Raw genomic sequence first — 21,603 nt, 5'->3', positions numbered from 1 at the left:
GTAAGCTAAGAAATGCAAACATTTATTCACTTTTACAATTGATATGAATGTTTGTCAAATTGCTGAAGCCATTTTTTAATGCAGCTGGTTATGGTAAAGCCTTTTCCATTGCAACAGATTTCGAAATCCATGCCTTTGTCAAATCTCAGTTGGATTACTGTGAGCACTTTATTTTGGAGTCAGCCAGCCCTCCTACCAATGGGTCCAAAATGCTGCAGGTTGCGCCCTAACTGCAGCTCATTGGAAGGAGCACAAAACTCCAACTCTGGCCTCCATTCACTGGCTCCCTGTGCATTTAAGAGTTGATTTTAAGATTCTTTTAGTTTTAAAATCTTGAAATGGTCGGGCGGCACCATAGCCCCCTGAGCTTTTCCACGGTTGCCTGTTGCCTCGGGTCATCAGAGCAGACACTACTGAAGGTACCAGGGACAACGCTGAGGCTTAGAGGGGATTGAGCGTTTTCCTCTTTTTGGAATGACCTCCCAAGCCCCCTCTCTGTCCATCTATAAAAGTCATCTTAAAACACATTTTTATTATTTGGCTTTCAACTCTGCATTCTTCAAGTGTTTTATGGTGTTTACTTTTAGATGTATGATTTTGACTCCATTTACAACTATCGTTGTTTTTAAAGTGCTCTATAAGACAAGTTGAGTGGGGTTTTGGATGAAATCACTATTTTCCTTGGTGTCATTTGAGTTGGGGTGTCAGGTTCATAAGAATCCAGTTCAAGGAAGGACACAGGCCAAAAGCTCAGGCGCGCTCTCGTGCGCGCGCACAAGGGTCTTTGTCGTGGGCGTGCAAGGTTGCTGACTTTCCCGGAGTCTTCTTGTTCGTCTTGCCGGTGGATTACGCAGAGCGACTTCCAAACTTTCTCCCAGCCACGACGACAGCAGGACGGACAGGGACGCAGCCGGACGGGAACGGACGCTTCTGGATTTGTTCTCGGTGTTGCGTTCCTTCGACGCGCCCCCAGAGCGAACGAGTGAGGAGCGGAAGCATGAGGCGGACTCGTCCGGACGGCTAACGGGAAGCCAAGTTAAAAGCGAATCGAGTGTCGAACGATTTTCGAAGGCAAACGCTACAAAGTGGAAAAGTTGTCGTCGTTCTGGTTCGGTTGGAACTTGTCGACGACTGCGGCCACCATGGACCGGCGGGACGCGGACGACGCCGACTCGCTGGCCGGTGGCGTTGGCCCGGCGCAGCGCCTCCTAGCGGACGGCGTCTGCCAGCAACAGGGTTGGATGCGCGTTCACGGTAAAGACAATTTACGACACCTATAAACTACAAAAGTCTACAACAAATGTCGAACATTTAAATGTAAAAGTCGTATCCAACGTCAACTTGTTCACAAAACACACCGAAGAGCTCACAAAGAATATAAAAGCCAAATAAAGGAAATTTTTGAATTTAATTGAATGAAGATGAAATGCAAAGATACACTGAAACAACTATAAGGTTTGCCGTAATTATACGTTTTCACAGCTTTTTGTTTCCTATAGATAGATCATGTAGAAAATATTCGCTTACATGTACAAAAAAAAGCATTTGGATCTATGAATATAAAATTTTGCTCAAATAATGTTAAAGTTGATTAACTTTAATTAGGTCATATTTAATAATACAAAAAAGAACACGTTTCCAAAGTAAGAAAAGGCGTTGGTCAATTTGCACCACAACTAATTTGTTTTAAAGTGCTCTATGAATACAGTTGAGTTAAGTGTGTAAACAAGACCAGAACAAATTCATAATTCACTATGAATAACCTAGCTTTCTTATATTTCAACAGATATACCCAATGTATATCTGTGTCAATATGATGCCTTGCTCAAGTGCCAGTGGCAATCCAAGATGGCCGTCGTCGGTTTCACTTCTCGCTACGGCGTTGTGAGTCATGAGTCATATGCAAGTCCATGCATCATGTGCACGGCCCCTTCAAGAGCCCTCTGATGTCATGTTGCCTTTTTCTATTTCCACAATAACAACACGCCCTTAAGATGGAGTCCACCAAGTCCCCGGACTGGTCTCCAGTCAGTCTGAGGGCGCACATAGGCAAATGACAGACGGTCTTACGGAGTCCGAACCCCCAAAACCGCACTCTCCAACACCCTATGCGAGTGAGTCACTTTGCGTGAGCGTGTGTCAGCTTCCTCACTCGTCCACACAATGGAATCTGACAACGGCAGGAAGTGGAGAGTCCCTTAACTGCTTCCCAAACAGGATGTCCCAAAAAAAGCCGGCCTTGGTGCCCTATGCTGAGGTGGCCATTTTGCCCTCTGGAGGCCCTTAGGAGCACATCGGAACTGTTCCAAAAATAGCGTATGGACATTGTGATTTCCTCGGAATGCTCCACGAGTGATTGTTGGAACATACAACTTTAATATTTATCGACTGGGCAAACAATCCGATGAAAATTTATTTGTGTTTTGAGTTCTTTGCAAATATTTTTTTTTCAATTCCTTTATTTGAAGGGATTACTTTAACTCATTCAGTACCAGCCGATTCTAGACCAAGTCTGAAAAGACGTTTAAAAACGTATTTGGGAGTGAATAAGTTAATTACCTGCTCAGGTGCAAATAACCCCCAAATCTGTCTGAAAATTTTGCAAAAATATGAATCGATGTGATTTTCAAAATAAAAGTATGTTTGAAAAAAAAACCCCACAAATATTATCGGTCTTTTGAAGGCTTGAGAAATTGGAGATTTACTGTTGACAGTCTGATCTTTTACATTAAACATGGTCAATAATAAGTAAGTCCAAATAGTTGATCAGTCATTTTATTGATGATAAATTGTCGATTAATAGATTGTTTGTTTGAACTTTAATCTCTAGCTTTCGTCTCTTGTGAGCAAAAGCTTCAAAGCTTGTGAGTGTGTATGTTTGTGTGTGTGGGTGTGGGGGCGTTCATCTCGATAAAGATGTGACGTGATGTTGGTGCTCGGTGATTGGTGGGCGTTTGCCGTGTTTACTGGTTGCCGTGGTGACGTGACCTGCCTGCCGCAAGTTGTCATACAAAGCGGCTTCTGTTTTCCCCACGCGTGTGCGTGCGCGTGTGTTAGTCCTTGAGTTTTCCTTTGTGTATCCTGGAAAAAAAGCAGGGAAGTTTCGCTCATGTCAAATCACACAACAACTTTAATTAGCGTTTACTGGCACAATGCGCATGAAAAGCACACCCGCAAGCGCGTTACACTCGCACAAACACACGGCTGAATATCGTGTGCGCGGGTGTGTTGTGCGCCTTTGTGTGTGTGTGTCTGAGCGAACAGGTGTCCAACATTCCCAGCGATTTTGGGCCTGACTCAAGTTTCTCCGGTGACTCCGTGTCCACTTGAACACACACGTTCGTGTGACATGATCACGTTGGGCGTGGCCTCCAAAAAAACCTCCAGGTTTATGAATTGACAAGATTTTTAATATTTGATGTTTGGTTCAAAAAGTTTTTTTTTAATTCAAAATGGTCCAAATGCTCTGAATTTCTGCTTCTCAACGGGAAATTAAAATCAATGTTCGTACCTGTTTTCTGACGTGGTGGACCAAATCAGCAACGGAATCATCATAAATTTATGTTTATGTATTGTCAATATGAAAAAACGTCCTGTTTCAGAATGAAGGCGTGGAAATGATGATGATTTTGTTTTTCCATGTAATTAATTGCCAAAATGACTGCCCGAGGACGTGTTATGTGACGTATGTTTACGTATGACGTGCTGATGATGATATGGTGACGTTTGTTCCAGAGGTAACCGGCCCGGCCGCCCACCGCCTGTCATGTGGTCAGAGTTCGTATTTGGACACGGGCACGTGGGAGAAGAAATTGTGCGTGTTGACGGACAGCCAGTTGCTACTGCTCAGCCAGGACGAGCAGGTGCTGCACGGTGATGACATCACGTCTTGACCTCAGTGTTCACTGTGACCCACTTGGCATTTACCCTTGACCCCCAACCAGAACACGTTCGAGGTCCCGGAGAAATCGGCAGACGGCGCCAACGCACGCAACCTCCGCAGGGCCGTCAGCGTCCCCTCGGATGGACATTTGCCGGACTGTCCAACGGAGAGGGCCACCATCTTAGGTAAAAATCAGCCCATTTTGTCATCTGGTTGCCATTTGAAATACTTTATTGAAAAACATGTCCGTGGCATGCTTTTGTCAAAATACCCCAAGGATGAAGAATTTATTTTTTGCGAGGGTGCAATTGGCTCGTTTTTGGGTGCGCTAATGCTAATGTGTGCTAACAGCTGCTTACCTTTCCCCATTGAGCTCTGGGTCCAAGCTACGCTTTGCGTCAGGAACTTTCTCCGACCTAGCTGCCACATCATCGGCTGAGAAACTCAGTTTCGTTAATTTGGAGCGGACCGCCACATGAAAGGGACTACACAAACTATCGGGGTACATTGGAACGTTCCGGCAATTGGTTCCTGCCGGCAATTTAGGGCCTTTCTTGCAGTCTGAAAGGCCCTAAAGGTCACTGGGGGCAGCCCACCCTGAACTGCAGGGGGCGCCCCTCACCCCCACCGTGCCCCCCGCTCCCAGACGACCCCTCAGCTCAACCCCCCCAAAATGACCCGCCCTACCCCCACTCAACACACACACAATGCATCAAGGGAGGTCCATCTATTTATATGGTAATCGAAGTGGTCACCACCAACCTCCCTCGTCCCATAAAACTGGTTTTGACCAGTTTAGATTGAGGGTATGCCGGAAGAAAACCGACTTTTTTGTTTGCGCTTGTAAGAAGTTTGGAAGACGCACATGAACATGACAAAATCATTTGCATATTGTGCCTCACACTGCAGCTGCTATCCAAAACTCGGCTTTTGTCCCGAACTCGGCATGTCTAGAGTACATGCCGAGATGCGACATTTTTCCAGCGTTCGGACACAACTTCCCATGTCACCATTTGCTCCATTTCCGTTTGATTTTTTTATTTTTTATTTTTTTGGCATAAATCGGTCAGTGTGTGTGTGTGTGTGTGTGTGTGTGTGTTTGTTATTTTGACAAATGATTAAGCAATGTGACATGTTGAAGATGACGCAATGAAGGTGGCTTTCCGGAAAAGAAACTCTTTGATGTATTTTTACTCCTTTACTCTTTTGAATCTTTGTATTCTTTTATTTCTTTGATCGCGAGACTTTCTTTTTTTGGGGGGGGGCACCAGTTATTCTCTCTTTATACTCTGCTTATTTTACTCACTTTACATTCTGTTTGTACTCTTTACGCTATTCCGCTTTGCAATAGTTATCCTGCCTAATCCATTTGTACTCTTTAAATTCTTTGATATGGAATTTTGTTCCCTTTTTTGGGACTATTTACTCTCCATGAGCACTCGAGAGTCTTTTTTTTTTCCTTGTTGTGCTCTTGACTGGTTGGGGTCTGATTGCTGTTTATCGTGACGCTCTGGGAAGTGAATGCGGCATGATGCAGAATTCTCATGGGACTTTTCGGCAGCTAGGAGTGCGCCAGCCAAAGGACGCCGATGCTCCTGCTAAATTAGGCTATGACATCACTTTTTTGTCTTTTGACAAAAACTTGAAGGTGTCAGCCGTATCCCAAGATGCTCTTTAGCGATTACGGAATCAAGCAGAGTGCGCGCGCTTGTCCTGGATGAGAAGCCAGGAAGTGAGGGAAGGGAGGGAGGGAGGGAGGGTGAGCGAGCATTGATTGAATAATGCGCCGAGGGAGTGAGCGAGAGTTAGGACGATGAGGAGGAGGGATGCGGCGAGGAGGGCCGAGAAGCCAGCGGGACGCCAGGCGTGACAGCAGCAAGACGCACGCAAACGCCTCCGGCTCATTGGCTGACAGGCAACGGGCGGGGGGAGCGGCCTCTCACCTCCGACGATGGGCAACAACTGCGGCGGAGGTAACGATGCCCCAAGGCGTGTTGAACTTTGCTTGGGCCGTTAAATAGCAGCGCGGCGTACGTGCCGATGGAGCGACGCCGTGACGTCGTCGTAACATCAGACAGGAAGTGGGCTTCTAAATTTAGGGCGAGGATCAACGACCAAGGACGAGCTTTTTCAAAGCTCAAATTGTTCCTCGCTGCTTTGAACGCGTCCGGATATTCAGGAACTTTTGTTTTTTGTTTTTCACACCAGCCAAACACATGCATGTGAAAATGATGATGATGATGCATCTGAACGAATAATAATAATAATGATGACCTTTTACTTTGCAAAAGCATCGCCCCCCAGGAGGCGGAGCATCCCTGGCCCGTCAAACTTGGAGAAGAGCGTCGCCGTGGACCCACCCTACTCGTCGCCTTTCAGAGTGCCGGTGAGTCTCGGTGGAAACCCAACACTTCCTGCTTTACCCCCGCGCAGTAATCTGATTACTCACTCTTGAGGTCATCAGAGTACTGGCTAAAGAATCGGGGCACTGCTAGATTAATCGCTGTACTCTCAAGGTAATCGGAATCTGCGAGTCATTAGACTTGTGCTTGTCAGTCATGCGACAGTAATCCGATTGCTCTCATTGCAATAATCAGAGTAGTTTCAAAGTCTTTTCATAATAAAATCAAAGTAGGTCCAAGTGTTCCATATTTGCTGAAGTAATCAAAGTACAATGACTTGATCTAAAAAGTGACAACATAATAAGAGTACCGTCACAGTCATCAAAGTAGTAATTGTATGAGCAGTGTCATGTCAAAGTAACCACAGTGGTATTATTCAGTACCAGCCGATTTGAGACCAAGTCTGAATAGACGTTTAAAAACGTCTTTGGGAGTGAATGAGTTCAAATAATTAGTGATTTCCTAGTAATCGCAGTACTTTGTACAGTATGCCAAATACAGAATGCGATAATAATCAATGTACTGCAGCATCATCTGAAGATGTCAAAGCAACATGAATCATGACAAAGTAGTGAGAGTACTGTCAAAGTAGACTTGAACAGAAAATTTGTCAGCCCTGATGCGAGTATGTCATCGTCACGAAGACAACGCGTGAGCGCTTGCGCGTCGACTCCGTGGTGCCTTTGAGGATATTAATAACGCAGGAAAGGAGGCCGCCTGCCACCGCCGCACCGGTGAAGAGCTTTAATTGTCTCGGGTAGCGTGATGGGCGGAGCCACGCGATACGCTCACACGACCGGAAAGTAATCAGATTACACTTTCACCCTTGATGCTGACTTGACTGACCAGTCTCGTAACAACTCAAAAGTCATGTGTTGCCATGGAGACGCACAATGTTACCATATGCAATTTTCTTAACTATTGTGTGTGTGTGTGTGTGTGTGTGTGTGTTTCAGGGCTTCTTGAGCAAGCGTCTGAAAGGTCCCATCAAATGGACAAAAAGTCCAAGCAAAGTGGAGCGGAACAGCAGCATGAGACTTCCTGTTATGAGACCCGCTGACACAGACAGGTCCTCTTCCCCTTGATCGCTTTTATTTTGGAGGTCTGACAGGGCTTCCTGTGCATGCGTGCCTGTTCTCGTCAATGCTGTTCGGTGCGTTGAATGAGTTCTTGTCACGTCGTCTTGAAATGTCCTAACTTGTGAGCGGTCACTGAACGCACCTCGAGTCTCTTGACGAAGGTGTTCGAGTACAGTTGAGCCGAGGGATTTCGTAAGCCAGGCGCGTCTTACTTCCTGGTTTGAAAAATAGCCACCAAAAGAAGTCATATTTCTTTAAAATTAGATCGCCATTGTGCCAAAGGTAGTCTATAATCCTCTATAATGAAATGGCATCATTTCAGACTCTGTCGTGCTTCCTATGCTTGCCTGTCGCAGGTCTTGTGGACTTTCTCAGCCCAAGGAATGGACGTCATGCGAGTCTCTGATGAATCCCGGCGGAGCTCTGGAGGCACTGGACCTCAACGTGGACGAGGGGGTCTCGGTCAGACCTCTGCACAGCAGCATTGTGGGTCAGGACTTTTGCTTTGAGGTGAGCCGCCCGAGCACAGAGGGTTTGAAATTCATCGATACGTGGACTGGAAGGAAGTGCGAGACGGTGTAAGGGGCTGGCGTTGTCCATCACAAGATATCGCTCGTGGTCACGCCCCCTTATCTCTCCACTTCCTGTCAGGTGACCTACTCGGGCGGCGCCAAGTGCTTCAGCTGCTCGTCGGCGTCGGAGCGAGACAAGTGGATGGAGAACCTGAGGAGGAGCATGCAGCCCAACAAGGTGGGATGGGCCCCTTTCCCAGACGCCGCGAGCCGTTAGCCAACAAGCGGGCGTGTTTGATTTCACCCGAAGTTCAAATTCCGCAAATGTCTTGAAACGCCGTTGGGCAGAATCCTTTGGACCCGAGCGCCTGAGGTTTTTCTTGTCATCGGGACGTTGACGGATGAAAATGACGCCGAGTGTCCTTTGCATCCACTCATTGGGAAAGTCTCTGGGACGCGGCCGAACGCCAACCAGGCGGGAAAGTTTCTGATGGCGATGCGGCGCTTGAACCTTTTTCAGGACAACCGCCGCAGGACGGAGCATCTTCTCAGGCTGTGGATCATCGAGGCCAAGGACCTGCCCCCCAAGAAGAAGTACTTCTGCGAGCTGTGCCTGGACGACGTGCTGTACGCGCGCACCACCAGCAAGGCTTGCCGTCCCGGCCCCTTCTGGGGCGAGCGCTTCCTGTTGGCCGACCTGCCCGCCGTACGCAGCCTCACCGTGCACGTCTACCGAGACGCCGAGCAGAAGAAGAAGAAAAAGAAGCAGGACAAGAACAACTACGTGGGACTCGTCAACATCCCCGCGGCCGCTGTCACGGGACGACATTTTGTGGAGAAATGGTACGGACGCCGCTACGCGCGTCGGTTTGGCTAACGTTAGCTTGTCGCCGATGACCGAATCGTACCTCGAACGGTCGGCAGGTACCCGATGAGCACGCCGGCGGCCGCCAAGGCCAGAGGGGGCGGCGGCCCGTCGCTGCGCCTCAACTTGCGTTTCCAGAGCATCGGCGTGCTGCCCATGGAGGACTACAAGGAGTTCGCCGAGTACGTCACCACGTCGTACGCTACGCTGTGCGCCGCCCTCGAGCCCGCCGTTGGCGTCAAGGACAAGGAGGACGTGGCCGCCGCGCTCGTGCGCATCCTGCACGCCACCGGCACGGCCAAGGTGAGAGCGGGCTTGTTTAAAGCCACGAGGGGGGGGGCGGCGGCGCCCGTTTTGCCTCTTGCTGTCGACTGAAAATGACATCACGGTCGCTCGGGGAACAGCCAATCGCGGCTGTTCCGCTTCTCTTGGTTTTGGTCATGTGATGAGATTTTGAAAAAAAAAAATCAACGGCCTGAAAAATCGACCTCCGCCTCGTTTTGAGTCGCGCCTCCGTTTTGTTTTCGGCATCTCGTTGCGCCGCAGGAGTTCCTCAGCGAGGCGGTGATGTCGGAGGTGGAGCGCTGCGGCCGGCGCGACGTCCTCGTCTTCAGGGAGAACACGCTGGCCACCAAGGCCATGGAAGAGTACCTCAGACTTGTCGGACAGACGTACCTGCATCACGCGCTCGGTACGTGCGCACGCACACTCGCGCGGCACCCGTGCCAACGAGGCAACGCTAACGACGCCGACGCGCACCGCGCAGGCGAGTTTGTCAAAGCGCTGTACGAATCGGACGAGGACTGCGAGGTGGATCCCGCGCGCTGCGCTGCCGGCGAGCTGTCGGAACATCAGAGCAACTTGAAGATGTGCTGCGAGTTGGCCTTCTGCAAGATCATCAACTCCTACCGGTAGCGCAGCCGCAACTTCCGCCTTGACTTTGCGTGTCACTTCCTGACTTCCAGCCACACTTCCTGGTGTGCATGCTGCGTTGAATCTAACTTGACACGCCCTTTTGACTTGTGCTTCCCATCGGCCACTTCCTGCGCGACGTGGCGACGGGGCGCACGCCCAGCGTGTTCCCTCGCGAGTTGAAGGACGTGTTTGCATCGTGGAAGCGGCGCTGCGCGGCGGCCGGCTGTCCGGCCGACATCAGCCAACGTCTGATCGGCGCCTCGCTCTTCCTGCGCTTCCTGTGTCCCGCCATCATGTCGCCGTCGCTCTTCCAGCTCACCCAGGAATATCCCGACGAGCGCACGTCCCGAACGCTCACGCTCATCACCAAAGTCATCCAGAACCTCGCCAATTTCGCCAAGTAGGCGCTCGCTCAGACGTCGTCTGGCTTTCCGCAAGAGGGGCGCGTGTGCTTTGGTTTCCGCGGTAACGCTTGGGGATGTGGCCGCAGGTTCGGCAACAAGGAGGACTACATGGCCTTCATGAATGACTTCCTGGAGCGCGAGTGGGCGGGGATGACGCGTTTCCTGTCAGAAATCTCCAATCGGGATAGCGCGACCGGCGCGGCGGGATTCGACGGATACGTGGACCTGGGCCGAGAGATGGCCTCGCTGCACGGGATGCTGGCCGACGTCGTCGCGCAGCTCGACCAGGTGTGCGTGTGTGGGATGACTCCGCCCACTGGGCACATTACCCGACGTTGCCCCTCGCCCGCCCGTCCCCATCCCTTTTTCCTTCACTTCACCTCGACGCCACGGTTTATCCCCGCATCCTTTACCGTCGTGTCGCTCGCGCATGCCCCAGACCGAAGTCTCAAAGGTGAAAATTCCTTCCCGCAGGCCACCGTCGTCAAGTTGGGCCCGCTGCCGAGGATCCTGGGAGATCTTTCCTGCCGTTTGGCCACGCCCGACCACCACCAGCCGCCCCGTGGCTCCGCCCACAACATCAGCGCCAGCCTCTTGTCCGACTTGCACGCAATCTTCCGTGATGCCTCTGACAGGTAATCGGATAATCGTTGAGTGAGATGACCGCTCGGCTCCTTCATCCGCACATTTTTCAATGGAAAGTACTCGGGTCACTTGACCTTTTTGCTCTTTGGCCTCATTCCAAAATGGCTTCCGTCGTGTTCAGCGTCCTGCCACAAGTTTGTGCCACCTGCTTTGGTCGAACCTCTCAAGCGGGGCTTTGACTCGACGTATACACTTTTGTTTCAGCGTTGGTGAGGCGGTGACGGCGCCGGGCTCACCCATCCTGCCACGGCAGGGACTTTTCTGCGAGGGCGGCCAATTTGCCAGCGAAGCAACCGCTTTGATGTGCGGACACAGCATCTCTCTGGTGGACCTGCAGGACCCGGCCACCCAGAGTCCACTTTGCGCCCGGGCGAGTTCAAGGGCGTCGATTAGACTGGCCGGAGCACCGCCCGCAGATGAGCAGCCCCAGAGCGCCCCGCAGGTATGTCATGACGTGGAGAAACGCATGACGGAACAAGATGGCTAAACCATTTGAACTTTCTCATTCTTACAAAAGTATGGACAATCAAAACTATGAGGAAGCTCATGACGGAATCTTGTCTTTGCTCAGTTACGCAATTGGGCCAAGTGTCATTAACTTGGCCCGATTGTGTAACTTTGGTGTGGATTCGGCGAAGGCCTGGTACACGTTCAAAAGGCGTGTCAAAAGTTTTTCTCCCAGGACTGAACTTGTGGTTCCTGTTTTCACTTTGTGATCGGGAGAAGGGGGAAACGGGTTGAGGGGGCAGCGGGGGGGAGAATCACCATCCTGGGGGCTATGTAGCATGAGGGAGGGGGACGGGTTGCAACCCCGCCCCCGCACTTCGACCCCGTTGCCAGGGTCCACGGCAGCGCGGTGGCCGACGGTGGTGGTCCAGGGGGTCTGCAGCACCCGAGATCGGACCGTGGGTGCGCCGGGCCCGGTGTTTTATTTTGAAGGGTGGGCATTCCTTCATAACCCATTGGGTTCACTTTGTGAACATCATCATGGTTTTGCTCGTGTGATATTTTGCACCTCAGGTACGCCGCCCGCTAGCTCCACCCTTCAAACAGCAAAGCAGCCTGCAGCCGCTCTCCTTCCACAACCCCGCCTACCAGCTACATGGCGCCGCCCACTCGCCACAGGACTCCAGCACCGGCAGCTCTCACGGGAGCCAGCCGGGACGCATAACCTTGGACGAGACGGGCAGCGGCGAGGGGCCCGACATCGCCGTTGTGACCGCCCACGTTGTCAAGGCGGAGCAGCGGCAGAGTCGCGCGGGACCCGACACGGAGGCCGCGCCCACCGACGGCCGCCACTCACCCGATGGGGCGCCGCTGTCATCCGGGGGAGCCGCGGAGCAGAAGGTGAGGCAGACACACGCGCACACGGTTTCTTTGTCTACCTGTCCATCTCTGCCGCTCTCACGCACGCGCATGTAAGCTCACTTCCTGTTCAAAGTGTTGAAGTTGTCGAGCGTTTGCAGGCGCGTTCCATGACGCCCGTGGAGCGTACGGCAGCTTGGGTGCTGAGCAATGGGCGCTACCAGCAGGAAGACGGCGGCGAGGGAGGCTCTTCGGACGAGGTAACCGCCCGCCGTTTCCCGTGACCTTGCGTGCGCCTCTGACTTTTTGTGGCGTTTTGTGCTGCCGCAGTACAAGCGGGAGGCTCTTCGTCTGAAGGAGCTACTGTGCGCGTCCTGGCGTCGCCTGGACGAGTACCGACGGCGGCTGGCGGCGCAGGAGGTCGCCATCGGCAGCATGCGTGCCCACTACCAGACGCGGCTGGATGCCAGTGAGGATCGGCGCCGGCGAGAGTGCCGTGACAAACAGCGGCAGATTGATAACGTCCTCTGCAGGTGGTGCGCCTTTGCCGTCTCGTACACACCAGAGATGTGTTCCTTAGAACCTCGAAACACTTGTATACGGACCACAAAAATTACGAACGAATCTAATAAATTCCATCCAAGGAAACCCATATTGATGGTTTAACTCTGGCGCTCTAAGAGGGGCGGGTCTGCCACTGTCAGGTAACAGTTAGCGCAACGTATGAAGAGCGGCATCAAAGTTAGTTTTAATCTCGGTTTGTTGCGTTCGCGATCGGCAGTTGAAATAGCGTGTAAAGCCTTTCTGTAAGAGTGGTGTCTTTTATTTAGTTATTTTTGCACAGTCGTCACGTTTGTGCGGTCGCACTAGAATGTTTGTTTGAACCAAGTAATTTGCGTCACAGCTGGAGTCAATAATGTCTGCAGTTCACTTCCGAGTTTGGCCGTTGGGATTTGGAGTCCTTTTGCTCGATTCCAGTAATGTTTCTGAATGCTTTATTGTATGAGACACAAGAACACACAAGACATGACAACACAGACAGAATTAAGAGTATCATGACTTTTAATGTGTTGTTGAACTTTTATTTTTTTTTAATTAAAAAAAAAAAGTGTTTTATGCTTTCATTCATACATTTGAGTGTAATGATGGGCTGGTTCCGTGGCCCACTGATTAGTGCATTGGAGTGTGAGCGCAGAGGTTCAGGGTTCAAATCCAGCTCCGGCCTGTCGAGCTTACACGTTCTCTTGTTGCTGGCCTGGGTGTTGTCCGTCCACCCTCCCATCCATTTTCTCATCCCCTTGATCTCACAAGGGTCGGGGGGTTGCTGGAGCCTCCCCCGGCTGCCATCGGTAGAGGGGAGGGGGCACCCTGACCCGCCTGACAGCCAATCAAGAAAACCATTTGCACCGGTTTTTTTTTCGGCTAAAAACGCCTTACTATATACATCGTTGTTTTTTTAGGCTAAAAACGGCTTATGATACATGGTCTTTTTTTTTCGGACAAAATCGTCTTACTATACAGTACATGGTCTTTTTTTTGGCTAAAAACGCCAAACTATACATGGTCATTTTTTGGGGCTAAAAATGCCTTTCTATACATGGTCGTTTTTTTCGGCTAAAAGCGCCTTACGATACGTGGTCCTATTTTTCGGCTAAAAACGCCTTACAATACATGTTTTTTTTTTCGGCTAAAAATGCCTTACTCTGTACATGGTCGTTTTTTTGGGGGGGCGAAAAACGCCTTACTGTTCATGGTCGTTTTTTTTCGTCGAAAAACGCCTTCCTATACATGGTGGGTTTTTTTCCTTGTCCTTGGCCTTGGCCTTGCCTCGGAAAATTTTCTAAGTCCTTGGCCTTGGCCTCGGGTTGCTGGTCCTTGGACACAACACTGCCACACACACACACACACACACACACACACATGCCAGGGTTATTAGTTTTGGATTTTTCATCGTTCTAATTTGCTTTTATGGAACTTTGGTTGTTTAAATTCAGTTACTTTAGATTGGACTTTATTGCTTTTCATTGGTTTTCCTTTTGTGAAAATGCCTCATTTTAGTTAGGTACATAACATACATTTATTTGTTCATGCACACTCACACAAGCACACTTAGACATTTGTGGAGACTGTACACTCATGCACACTTAAAAAAACAAAACAAAAAAAGACCGCGTGTGTGTGTGTGTTTATGTATGCGTGTGTGTGCGTGTGCTCAGGCTGCAAGCAGTGGAGGAAGAGCTAAAGCGCGACCATGCTGAGATGCAGGCAGTGATTGAAACAAAACAGGAAGTCATTGATGCTCAGGTACGACACACAGGAAGTTGTCATTTTTTTTGTTTTGCTTATGTCATTTGGGGCATTTTTTTTTTTATGCTTGGCCATCTCCCTACTTTCTGCCGGGTTCGAATCACATGGCAGCGTCAACAGGAAGTTGAGACCCTAAATCAAAAGAAGTGCTCAGAAAAGCATTAATGTGTCCCAAACTACCTTTCACACGTTTGCTGTTCTTAGCATGCATCTAACTCGCTGACCTCCCCCATTCAGGAGCAGCGCATCCTGTCTCTGGACGCTACGAACGCTCGCCTGATGGCGGCACTGACGCAGTTGAAGGATGGCTACGGATCGGCCCACCTGTGCAATCCCACCAAGCTATCCATCACCGAGAACGGGGAGTTCAAGAACAGCAGCTGCTGATTGGGTAGGACGGGATGCCGGGTGTGGAGCCTGGACTGTGTTGGACTACGTGAAACAAAACCTTTTGTAACTTTTCTAAGGTTTTTATGAGAATGGTGTCGTTCTGCTTTCATTTTTTTTCTTTTAGGGGAGACGTTTTTATCTGCTTGTTTCAGATGTCTAATTTATTTCTCTACGTCATGCGGTTGAGCTACTGAAGTGTGAAAGGTCAAAGTTTGCAAAGTTCCAAGTAAAAAAGTGTCAGAAAGGAAACATGTGCTGCTTGTCTCCATGGAAACACAAACAGAAGGCGCTTCCTGCTTGCACTTTTATTTGGTTAAAAAAAGAAAAATAAGACAGGAAGTGATCATATTGAAATCTTCTATGGTGATAATAATGCCGATCAATATAGACTTTGTAGTTTTTGTTTATACGAAAATAGGCAGCTGAGGAAGTTCAACTTGTCTCTGGCCGCCGCCGCCGCACGAGAGCGCACCACAAGAAAGAGTGCCGGCTGTGTCGTCAGTGAAAGTGGTTAAGATGACTCCTCCCTCTCACCTGGGCTCATTAAAGGGTTAATGTGAGCAGAGGGAAGGGTGGGGCTGATGCATGGCCACGCCCCTTCAAGCTCCAAGGCGGTGGGTGGGGTTTTGGGGGATGTTCCCAAAAGCAGTCATCGTGTTCATAGCTTCTCCTTGGACTGCACCCAGATCAACGATCCTGAATGATCCTCGATGATCTGCTTGCTCTGCTCGTAGATCTCTTCCAGGGTGTCGCCCTGCACGATGGCTGTGCCACATACATACACGCTCCCGTTATTACGCTTGCCGCGTTCAAGAAGCAATCTGAAGCCGTGTAAAAGTGTTTTGTTTTTTTCCCCCCAACCTGTGAAATGTTCCGTGAACTCGTGTTCCAACTTGGCGGCTCGCTCAAACGTCTTCCTGCTTTGTTCCTCCGTCAGACGCTTGTTCATCTCCCTGACGAGGACAAACACAAGCACACAAGTTGGATGTCTGCTTACGTCATTCTTTCCGCCTGTGAGAGAGCGACTGTAAGTGGACATGAGAGTATGCGGGTTTGGGTGTCACAAGCATGCCTTTGTTTGCCTCAAACTGAAATTCCAAACAAAATAAAAACTTTGGTTAAAATAAATCACCGAAAAGCACATTTGATGGATATAAGACTAAAATTACAGGAAAAACGTCCTTAGTTTTAGTCTTCTTTCTGTGAAATGTATACACGGAAGAAACAAGGCTGAACAGTCATTTGTGAATTGCGGTTTACTTCATTGCACACTGAAATCCAAAATGAATATAATGAAAAACCCAAACCTATTATAACGGCGTGTGTGTGTGTGTGCGCGCGCGCGCCTTACATGATGTTCTGGACGGACTTGGGTTTGATGAAGACAGCGATGGGATGAAGCAGCGCCGCCTGCAGGCGCTTGATGGCATTGCCCGACACATCCAGGATGCAGTGCTTCCCCTTGAACGCACACAAGCACACCAAGCTGATGTTAGCTTGTTACCATGTGCGACTGGCACCAGCAGAGGGCTGTCACGTATCGTAAATAGTGACTTAAATCCAGTCCAGTTCATAGCGTACATGCTTCCGACGAGGATGAGTTTTACTTTGGGTAAGCAAAAGCGGAGATCGGCTGGTTGCAAGACGTTATGGAAGACGTTGCGCACACAAACGGGATGAGCCACCCACCTTGTCTGCGACCTCTCGCACCGACTGGACGCTGGTTCCGTAGAGGTGGTTGTTGTACTGTCCCGCTTCGATGAATTTGTGCTCCTGGATGTCCTTTTCCATCTGCTCGCGGGATGCCACAAAGTGATAATCTCGAGCATCCACCTCGTAGTCCCGTTTGGGTCGTGTGGTGTCTGGAGAGATAAAAGCGGGAGCGGCGTTGCCCAAGGCCAACAACAACAACAACAAAAAAGAGAAACAAAAAGGCTTGGCAGGGAACTCACGTGGGACACACGACCCAAACTTGTCCGGAAATTCCGAGATGAGGTCGTCGTTGATGCGGTCCTTCATGGGTCCCAGGATGATGACCGGCCGCGCGTAGCCCACTGGATGAGGAAAAGATGGCGGGCGTAAGGAAAAGGCGTTGGTGCATACGTGCGATGCCAACACCAAGGCAACGACACCGTACCTTCCTGTTGGGTGACGGCTTCGTATGACAGGACAAACTCCTCCTGGCCACCTGCTGACAAACGCTCGAGTTGATTCCAAATCAAACTGAACGAAACGTATTCAAACATTTTTGGGGGGTCAATTAATTTAGTAATTAAGTCAACATGGATTTTTCATAAACAAACACGTCCATGTGGGATGCTGGTTTGTTTTTTGTCCACTTGCAAGCTGCTAACCGCGCTTTGGACGCTGTAGCATCTGTGACGCCATGAGTGACGTCCTCAGAAGTGACGGTGTCAATGTGATGGTGTCAATGCTGTGACAAGAGCAAGAGGGAAGTTGCGGGATTCCACTTACGGTAGCTGCTCTCGCTATCGCTGGCGTTGGACGTGGCGTGCTCTGAAAGGACAAAGCGGGTCAGCGGTCAGTCAAGAAATCGACAGCTGATCAATCCGGCCACGAGCGTGGCGACGAGGTCACGCATCAGAAAAGTTTGCGTTTGGAAAGGCTTTCTGGGGAGGGAAAAAAAAAGACTTGATGAGCAGGAGGCGGGGCCTGAAGGACGGCCCCGCGCCGGCGTCATCTTCACAACGGCGATGAAGGCTCCTGGTGGTGGTGAGGAAGGAGGAGGGGGCGGGGTTTGTAGGTTGGCGTCTGCTGCCAACCTTGGGGATGGTGAACGCTACTACTTGTTGGATGCCGATTCAGGCCAAGCGCCACCGGTTTCATCCGCACTTCTCAATTAACGCAAATCTAATCCGTCTCCACATTGGCCTGTTGGCAGCCTCACGAAATTAGGAAGCTTTTTTTTGTTTTTTTAAAACGTTTTGAACAAAGTGACACCAATGCAAGTGTGATTTTAAGAGTCTAATATTTTTTTTTGTATTTGTTAAAACGGTAGCACAATTGGCACGTCACATGTTCAAGGCATTTGGCTTTCATATTCAAAGAATATGAGACCAAATCAGAAAGGCAAATGTCTTCAGTGGACAACAAAAACCAAATAATTGATCTTTGTTGTTGCGGTACTTTGGGAGGGGTCTTATTGGAAGTCAGTCCACTGCCCTGCCAGAAAACGGGGAGCTTTTTTTTTTGGCCCCCCTTCACATTTCCTGACATTGGTAGGGCCAAATTGTGGGTGGAGACCAGAGCACAAATAGGAGGCAGCTTTGGGAGAGGGATCGGGGGGGTTGGAGCGTGACTCACTGTGTCCTTTGGCAAGGAGGTCAATGGCGTCCTGAAGACGACAAGAGAAGAAGAAGCACAAACAGGAAGTTACGGCATCGCAGCGACAGAGCGAGAGAGCAGACGCGATGCGAGAGAGGATGACGCCGTTTGGGCCGGTCGGGTCCAATTGAGAGGGGGTGGGGGGGGAGAAAAAAACCCAGAATAAAGTGGGTGGCCTCGTCGCCGTGACAACCGGGTCACCGGCTGATCTCTCTTCCTGTCGCTGACCGATGAGCACGCGGCGACAACCCCGGTGGCGGCTGCGGCCGGCGGGCCTCGTACTCACGCTCCACGTCGCTGCTGTCCTGCTCGCCGCCGCCGTCGCGACTCTTCCCGAAAAGGAAGGACCTGGCCAACACGCCTTTTCTACGCTTGTCGCCCGACGGCTACAGCAAGCACACATGAGAGGGACAGGAAGTCGCCGCAACGTCAAACGCTGACTGTCACTCAGGGTCAGCGTGCTGACATCACCACGAAGGAAGAACAGGAAGAACCGCTCCACGTGCACTCTCTCACACAAAAAAAACACTCTCATACAAAACACATGCGCAACTGACATGCACACAAGACTGTTTCTGTCTCACACAATTACTCTCACTTACTCCCACTCACATTCATAACTCTCAGGCATAGACACTCACATATAACACTTCTCTCACACAACCACTCTCTCACAAATGCACTCAAGACCACACAATGAACATTCACACATATAACCAGTCTCACACAGAATCACACACACACGCACACTCACATGCAACTCATATTCTCACACACACATACTACCTCACACAAACACACACGCGAGCAAACTCGCATGCATTCTCTCACACGTGCACACACATTTTCTCTGAAACACGCACACGGTAAGGTGAGGAGGCAGGGCAAGAGGGGTGCAGCCATTCCAAAGGAGAGGAAAGCGTTGCCATAGCAACAGTGCAAACAGGTGAATATTTGCCTATTCAAATGTTTGGAGGAGGCGTGGCTCCATATGGGTAATGAAGACGATGAAGAGGAAGAAGATGAGGCAGACATCCACGTCATGGGTTATGTTGGGTCATGCGCTTTTGTCAGCCGGGCTGTTGGCGAGCAGTCGCAACGCTACCGCCCGTCGCCGCCACCGCCGCCGGGATGCTCAAAGATCAGCGACATGCGGTTAAGAGTAGCTCGGGGATGCTTTCGTTGCACACGCGCTCATTAGTATGCGCCGCCAGTAGACAGCATGGCAAAATAAACCCCCAAAATATTGCGAGATTATTACAACATCGAACAGAAACTTACACCAAAATCGATGGTACAAACAGGAACGGCTTCTCTTTGGATTCCTTTTGTAGCTTATATGCTACATGTTAGCATGCTAACAGAAGATCTAATAGGATGAATAGGAAGGGCTAACGTGCTACATGCTAACACAACAGGTGCTACAGAGTGAGCTAAGCGATCACATGCGAATTGAACTGATAAAAGGAAGAGCTAGTACAGCGGAAAAAAAAAGTTGGTTTTGCACTAACAAAAAACGGTGATGTCAAGTAGGGTGCAGAAAACAGCCCGCGGGTTTAAGACCCCTGCTTTACATGCTAACATATCAGCTGATGTGAGACAGGTGTAACAAGAAAAAAAGAAAAGCTAATCTACATGCTAAGTGAAGTTCTAACATGGCAGGTGCTAAGCAACCACAAGCGGGGCGAATGTATTAAATGCTTCAATGTTAAGTGCCAAGAATTAGCGGGCAACATGCTCGGATGCTAAGAGAAGGAGCGACATGTGCTACATGCTACGATTGCTCGTGGTGGCGACGTGGATCCACTCACCCCTCGCTCTCGAGACTTCGGGTTGAACTTGACCGTCTTCAACCTCGCTCGCTCTTTCTTCTCCACTCTGTCAATCAAACCACTTCAAAGTCACCACAAAGCGTGTGTGTGGGTGCGACGCGTGCGGCTTCCGACCTCCTCTTGCTGGGTATAACGCCGACCTCTTGGACATCTCCGGGGGACGTCATGTGACGCGCTTGCCACCACTCGTCATCAGAAGCGTTGACCACGTGCAGGATGTCCCCAAATTTGAAGTTGAGGCCCTGACTGGGAAGACCCGAGTCCCGAGTCCTGTCGTAGTCAAACAGTGCCCTGCGCGGAATGGCCGGCGTTGGGCCGCATATCAGGAGGGGGAGAAGAGGAGGGCGGCGAAGGCGAGGCAAGTCGCTCGTCTGACCTGACGTAGAGCGACCTCTTCTGGCTGGTCCTGAGAGATCCCGATCCGGAGCTGATGCTGCTGTTCATCATCTGCTCTCTCAGGTCGTGGATCTTGGCCTCAAAGCGGCCGTACTCTGCACGGGAACGGACACACGTCAAGCCAAACGTTGGTCTTGGCCCGCAAATTGCCCGTGGCCACCCTCACGTCATGCACGACACTTTTCAAAATCACACCGATTGGCCCGACTTCTCTCATGCAACAGTGGAAAGTCAAAACTCTTAACGCGTTGATATCCTTACATTGTCGTCTCTTTTTTGGGGGGATGGAACCACAAACAACATTTTTTAAAAAGTTGGAATGAGCGAGTAAGACTTCTCACTCTATTTTGACCCAGTGACGCACTCCATCAGACTGAGCCGGCACGTCTTTTTCCATCACGCTTGCGGTGCGGTGACTCACCCTCGGGCCTGTAGTGCGCCATGATGGTGACCGTCTGCCCGGCGTTCTTGAGCGCGGCAGCAGCCTGCTCGTGCGTGGCGCTGCGGAGGTCTACTCCGTTCACCTGCGCACACACACACGCGCGAGCGCGCATATGCATTACCCCATGGGTGTCAAACTTGTTTTCATCATTTAGGATAGAAGAATATTTAGCATTAGCAAGCGTCAAACTTTTTTTCAGGGTTTTTTCTCCACGTGAAGCGCCTTAGTTACTTAGACTGAGTTGTACAAAACAAACAAACAAAAAGTCCATGAGCCAGATTGTTGACAAACCAGCGGTTAGGGTTCCCTCAAAGGAATTGCCCCGAGAGTTTGACACGGGCGCGTCAGGCACAGCGTGACTTACGGAGACGAGACGGTCGCCCTTCCTCAGCTCCCCGCAGAGGTCGGCGGGTCCTCCGGCCAGGATGAAGGAAATGAAGATGCCTTCGCCGTCCTCGCCGCCCACGATGTTGAAGCCCAGTCCCGTGGTGCCGCGGTGCAGGACTACCTTGCGGGGTTCCCTGCTGGAACAGGAACATAGGTGCTTTGACAGGGTGCCTTGCCACCCCAGTTGCCACCCCTACTGTTGGAAATCAATCTAGCAATACTACATTTAACATTTTATTATACTCTAAACCACATGTGTCAAACACAAGGCCCGGGGGCCAGATTCGGCCTGCCATGTCATTTTATGTGGCCCGCTAAAGCAAATCGTGGGTGTCAACTTCCATGATGCTTGCTAAAATCTGTACCGAAATGCCAAATTGTCACGTGTAATAAATAATGTTGAGATTTTGTAATAATTTTGCGACCCTGTTTACACTCACTTAAACAGTAATTGAAAAAAACAACAACAAATAGTTGACTGATTTCAAAACTAG

General features: G+C 50.3%; 2 protein-coding genes across 24 annotated transcripts in view; one reads left to right on the top strand and one right to left on the bottom strand.

The window, feature by feature from the left end:
• The first annotated feature begins 788 nt into the window (after positions 1-788).
• Positions 789-14,928, top strand: rasal2 (RAS protein activator like 2). Of its 3 annotated transcripts, XM_052087890.1 has the most exons (20): positions 790-1,254; positions 3,736-3,863; positions 3,945-4,068; positions 6,175-6,269; positions 7,242-7,354; positions 7,721-7,874; positions 8,016-8,114; positions 8,397-8,719; positions 8,801-9,044; positions 9,288-9,432; positions 9,508-9,652; positions 9,817-10,056; positions 10,147-10,348; positions 10,535-10,695; positions 10,910-11,147; positions 11,726-12,052; positions 12,172-12,270; positions 12,341-12,543; positions 14,227-14,314; positions 14,555-14,928. In XM_052087890.1, exons 1-20 carry the CDS (start codon positions 1,143-1,145, stop codon positions 14,702-14,704), a joined length of 3,390 nt encoding a protein of 1,129 aa, XP_051943850.1. In that variant the 5' UTR covers positions 790-1,142; the 3' UTR covers positions 14,705-14,928. The 3 variants fall into 3 exon arrangements, with proteins under 3 accessions (XP_051943849.1, XP_051943850.1, XP_051943851.1); XM_052087889.1 differs by having other exon boundaries at positions 789-1,254; positions 9,288-9,652; XM_052087891.1 differs by lacking the exons at positions 790-1,254; positions 3,736-3,863; positions 3,945-4,068 and adding an exon at positions 5,715-5,856 and having other exon boundaries at positions 9,288-9,652.
• Positions 14,929-14,993: 65 nt separating this feature from the next.
• The window catches only part of dlg1b (discs large MAGUK scaffold protein 1b), a 28,105-nt gene continuing 21,495 nt past the window's right edge, over positions 14,994-21,603 (bottom strand). For 11 of the 21 annotated variants that reach the window (XM_052087892.1, XM_052087904.1, XM_052087895.1 and 8 more), the window contains 13 exons: positions 21,087-21,246; positions 20,702-20,804; positions 20,261-20,375; positions 19,999-20,175; positions 19,864-19,930; positions 18,339-18,438; positions 17,183-17,224; positions 16,845-16,898; positions 16,660-16,761; positions 16,397-16,569; positions 16,059-16,168; positions 15,569-15,660; positions 14,994-15,472 (listed from right to left, as the gene is read on the bottom strand). In XM_052087892.1, coding sequence (XP_051943852.1) covers positions 15,366-15,472; positions 15,569-15,660; positions 16,059-16,168; positions 16,397-16,569; positions 16,660-16,761; positions 16,845-16,898; positions 17,183-17,224; positions 18,339-18,438; positions 19,864-19,930; positions 19,999-20,175; positions 20,261-20,375; positions 20,702-20,804; positions 21,087-21,246 — 1,402 coding nt within the window. In that variant the 3' untranslated portion in view covers positions 14,994-15,365. Of the gene's footprint in view, positions 15,473-15,568; positions 15,661-16,058; positions 16,169-16,396; positions 16,570-16,659; positions 16,762-16,844; positions 16,899-17,182; positions 17,225-18,031; positions 18,063-18,338; positions 18,439-19,863; positions 19,931-19,998; positions 20,176-20,260; positions 20,376-20,701; positions 20,805-21,086; positions 21,247-21,603 lie in introns of all 21 variants that reach the window. The other 10 variants (XM_052087894.1, XM_052087905.1, XM_052087906.1 and 7 more) reach the window with 6 other exon arrangements.

The sequence above is a fragment of the Hippocampus zosterae genome, chromosome 15 (assembly GCF_025434085.1).
Source record: "Hippocampus zosterae strain Florida chromosome 15, ASM2543408v3, whole genome shotgun sequence".
Taxonomy (NCBI): Eukaryota; Metazoa; Chordata; class Actinopteri; order Syngnathiformes; family Syngnathidae; genus Hippocampus; species Hippocampus zosterae.
The sequence above is the reverse complement of the archived record's forward strand: the minus strand, read 5'-3'. Positions and strand labels throughout refer to the sequence as shown.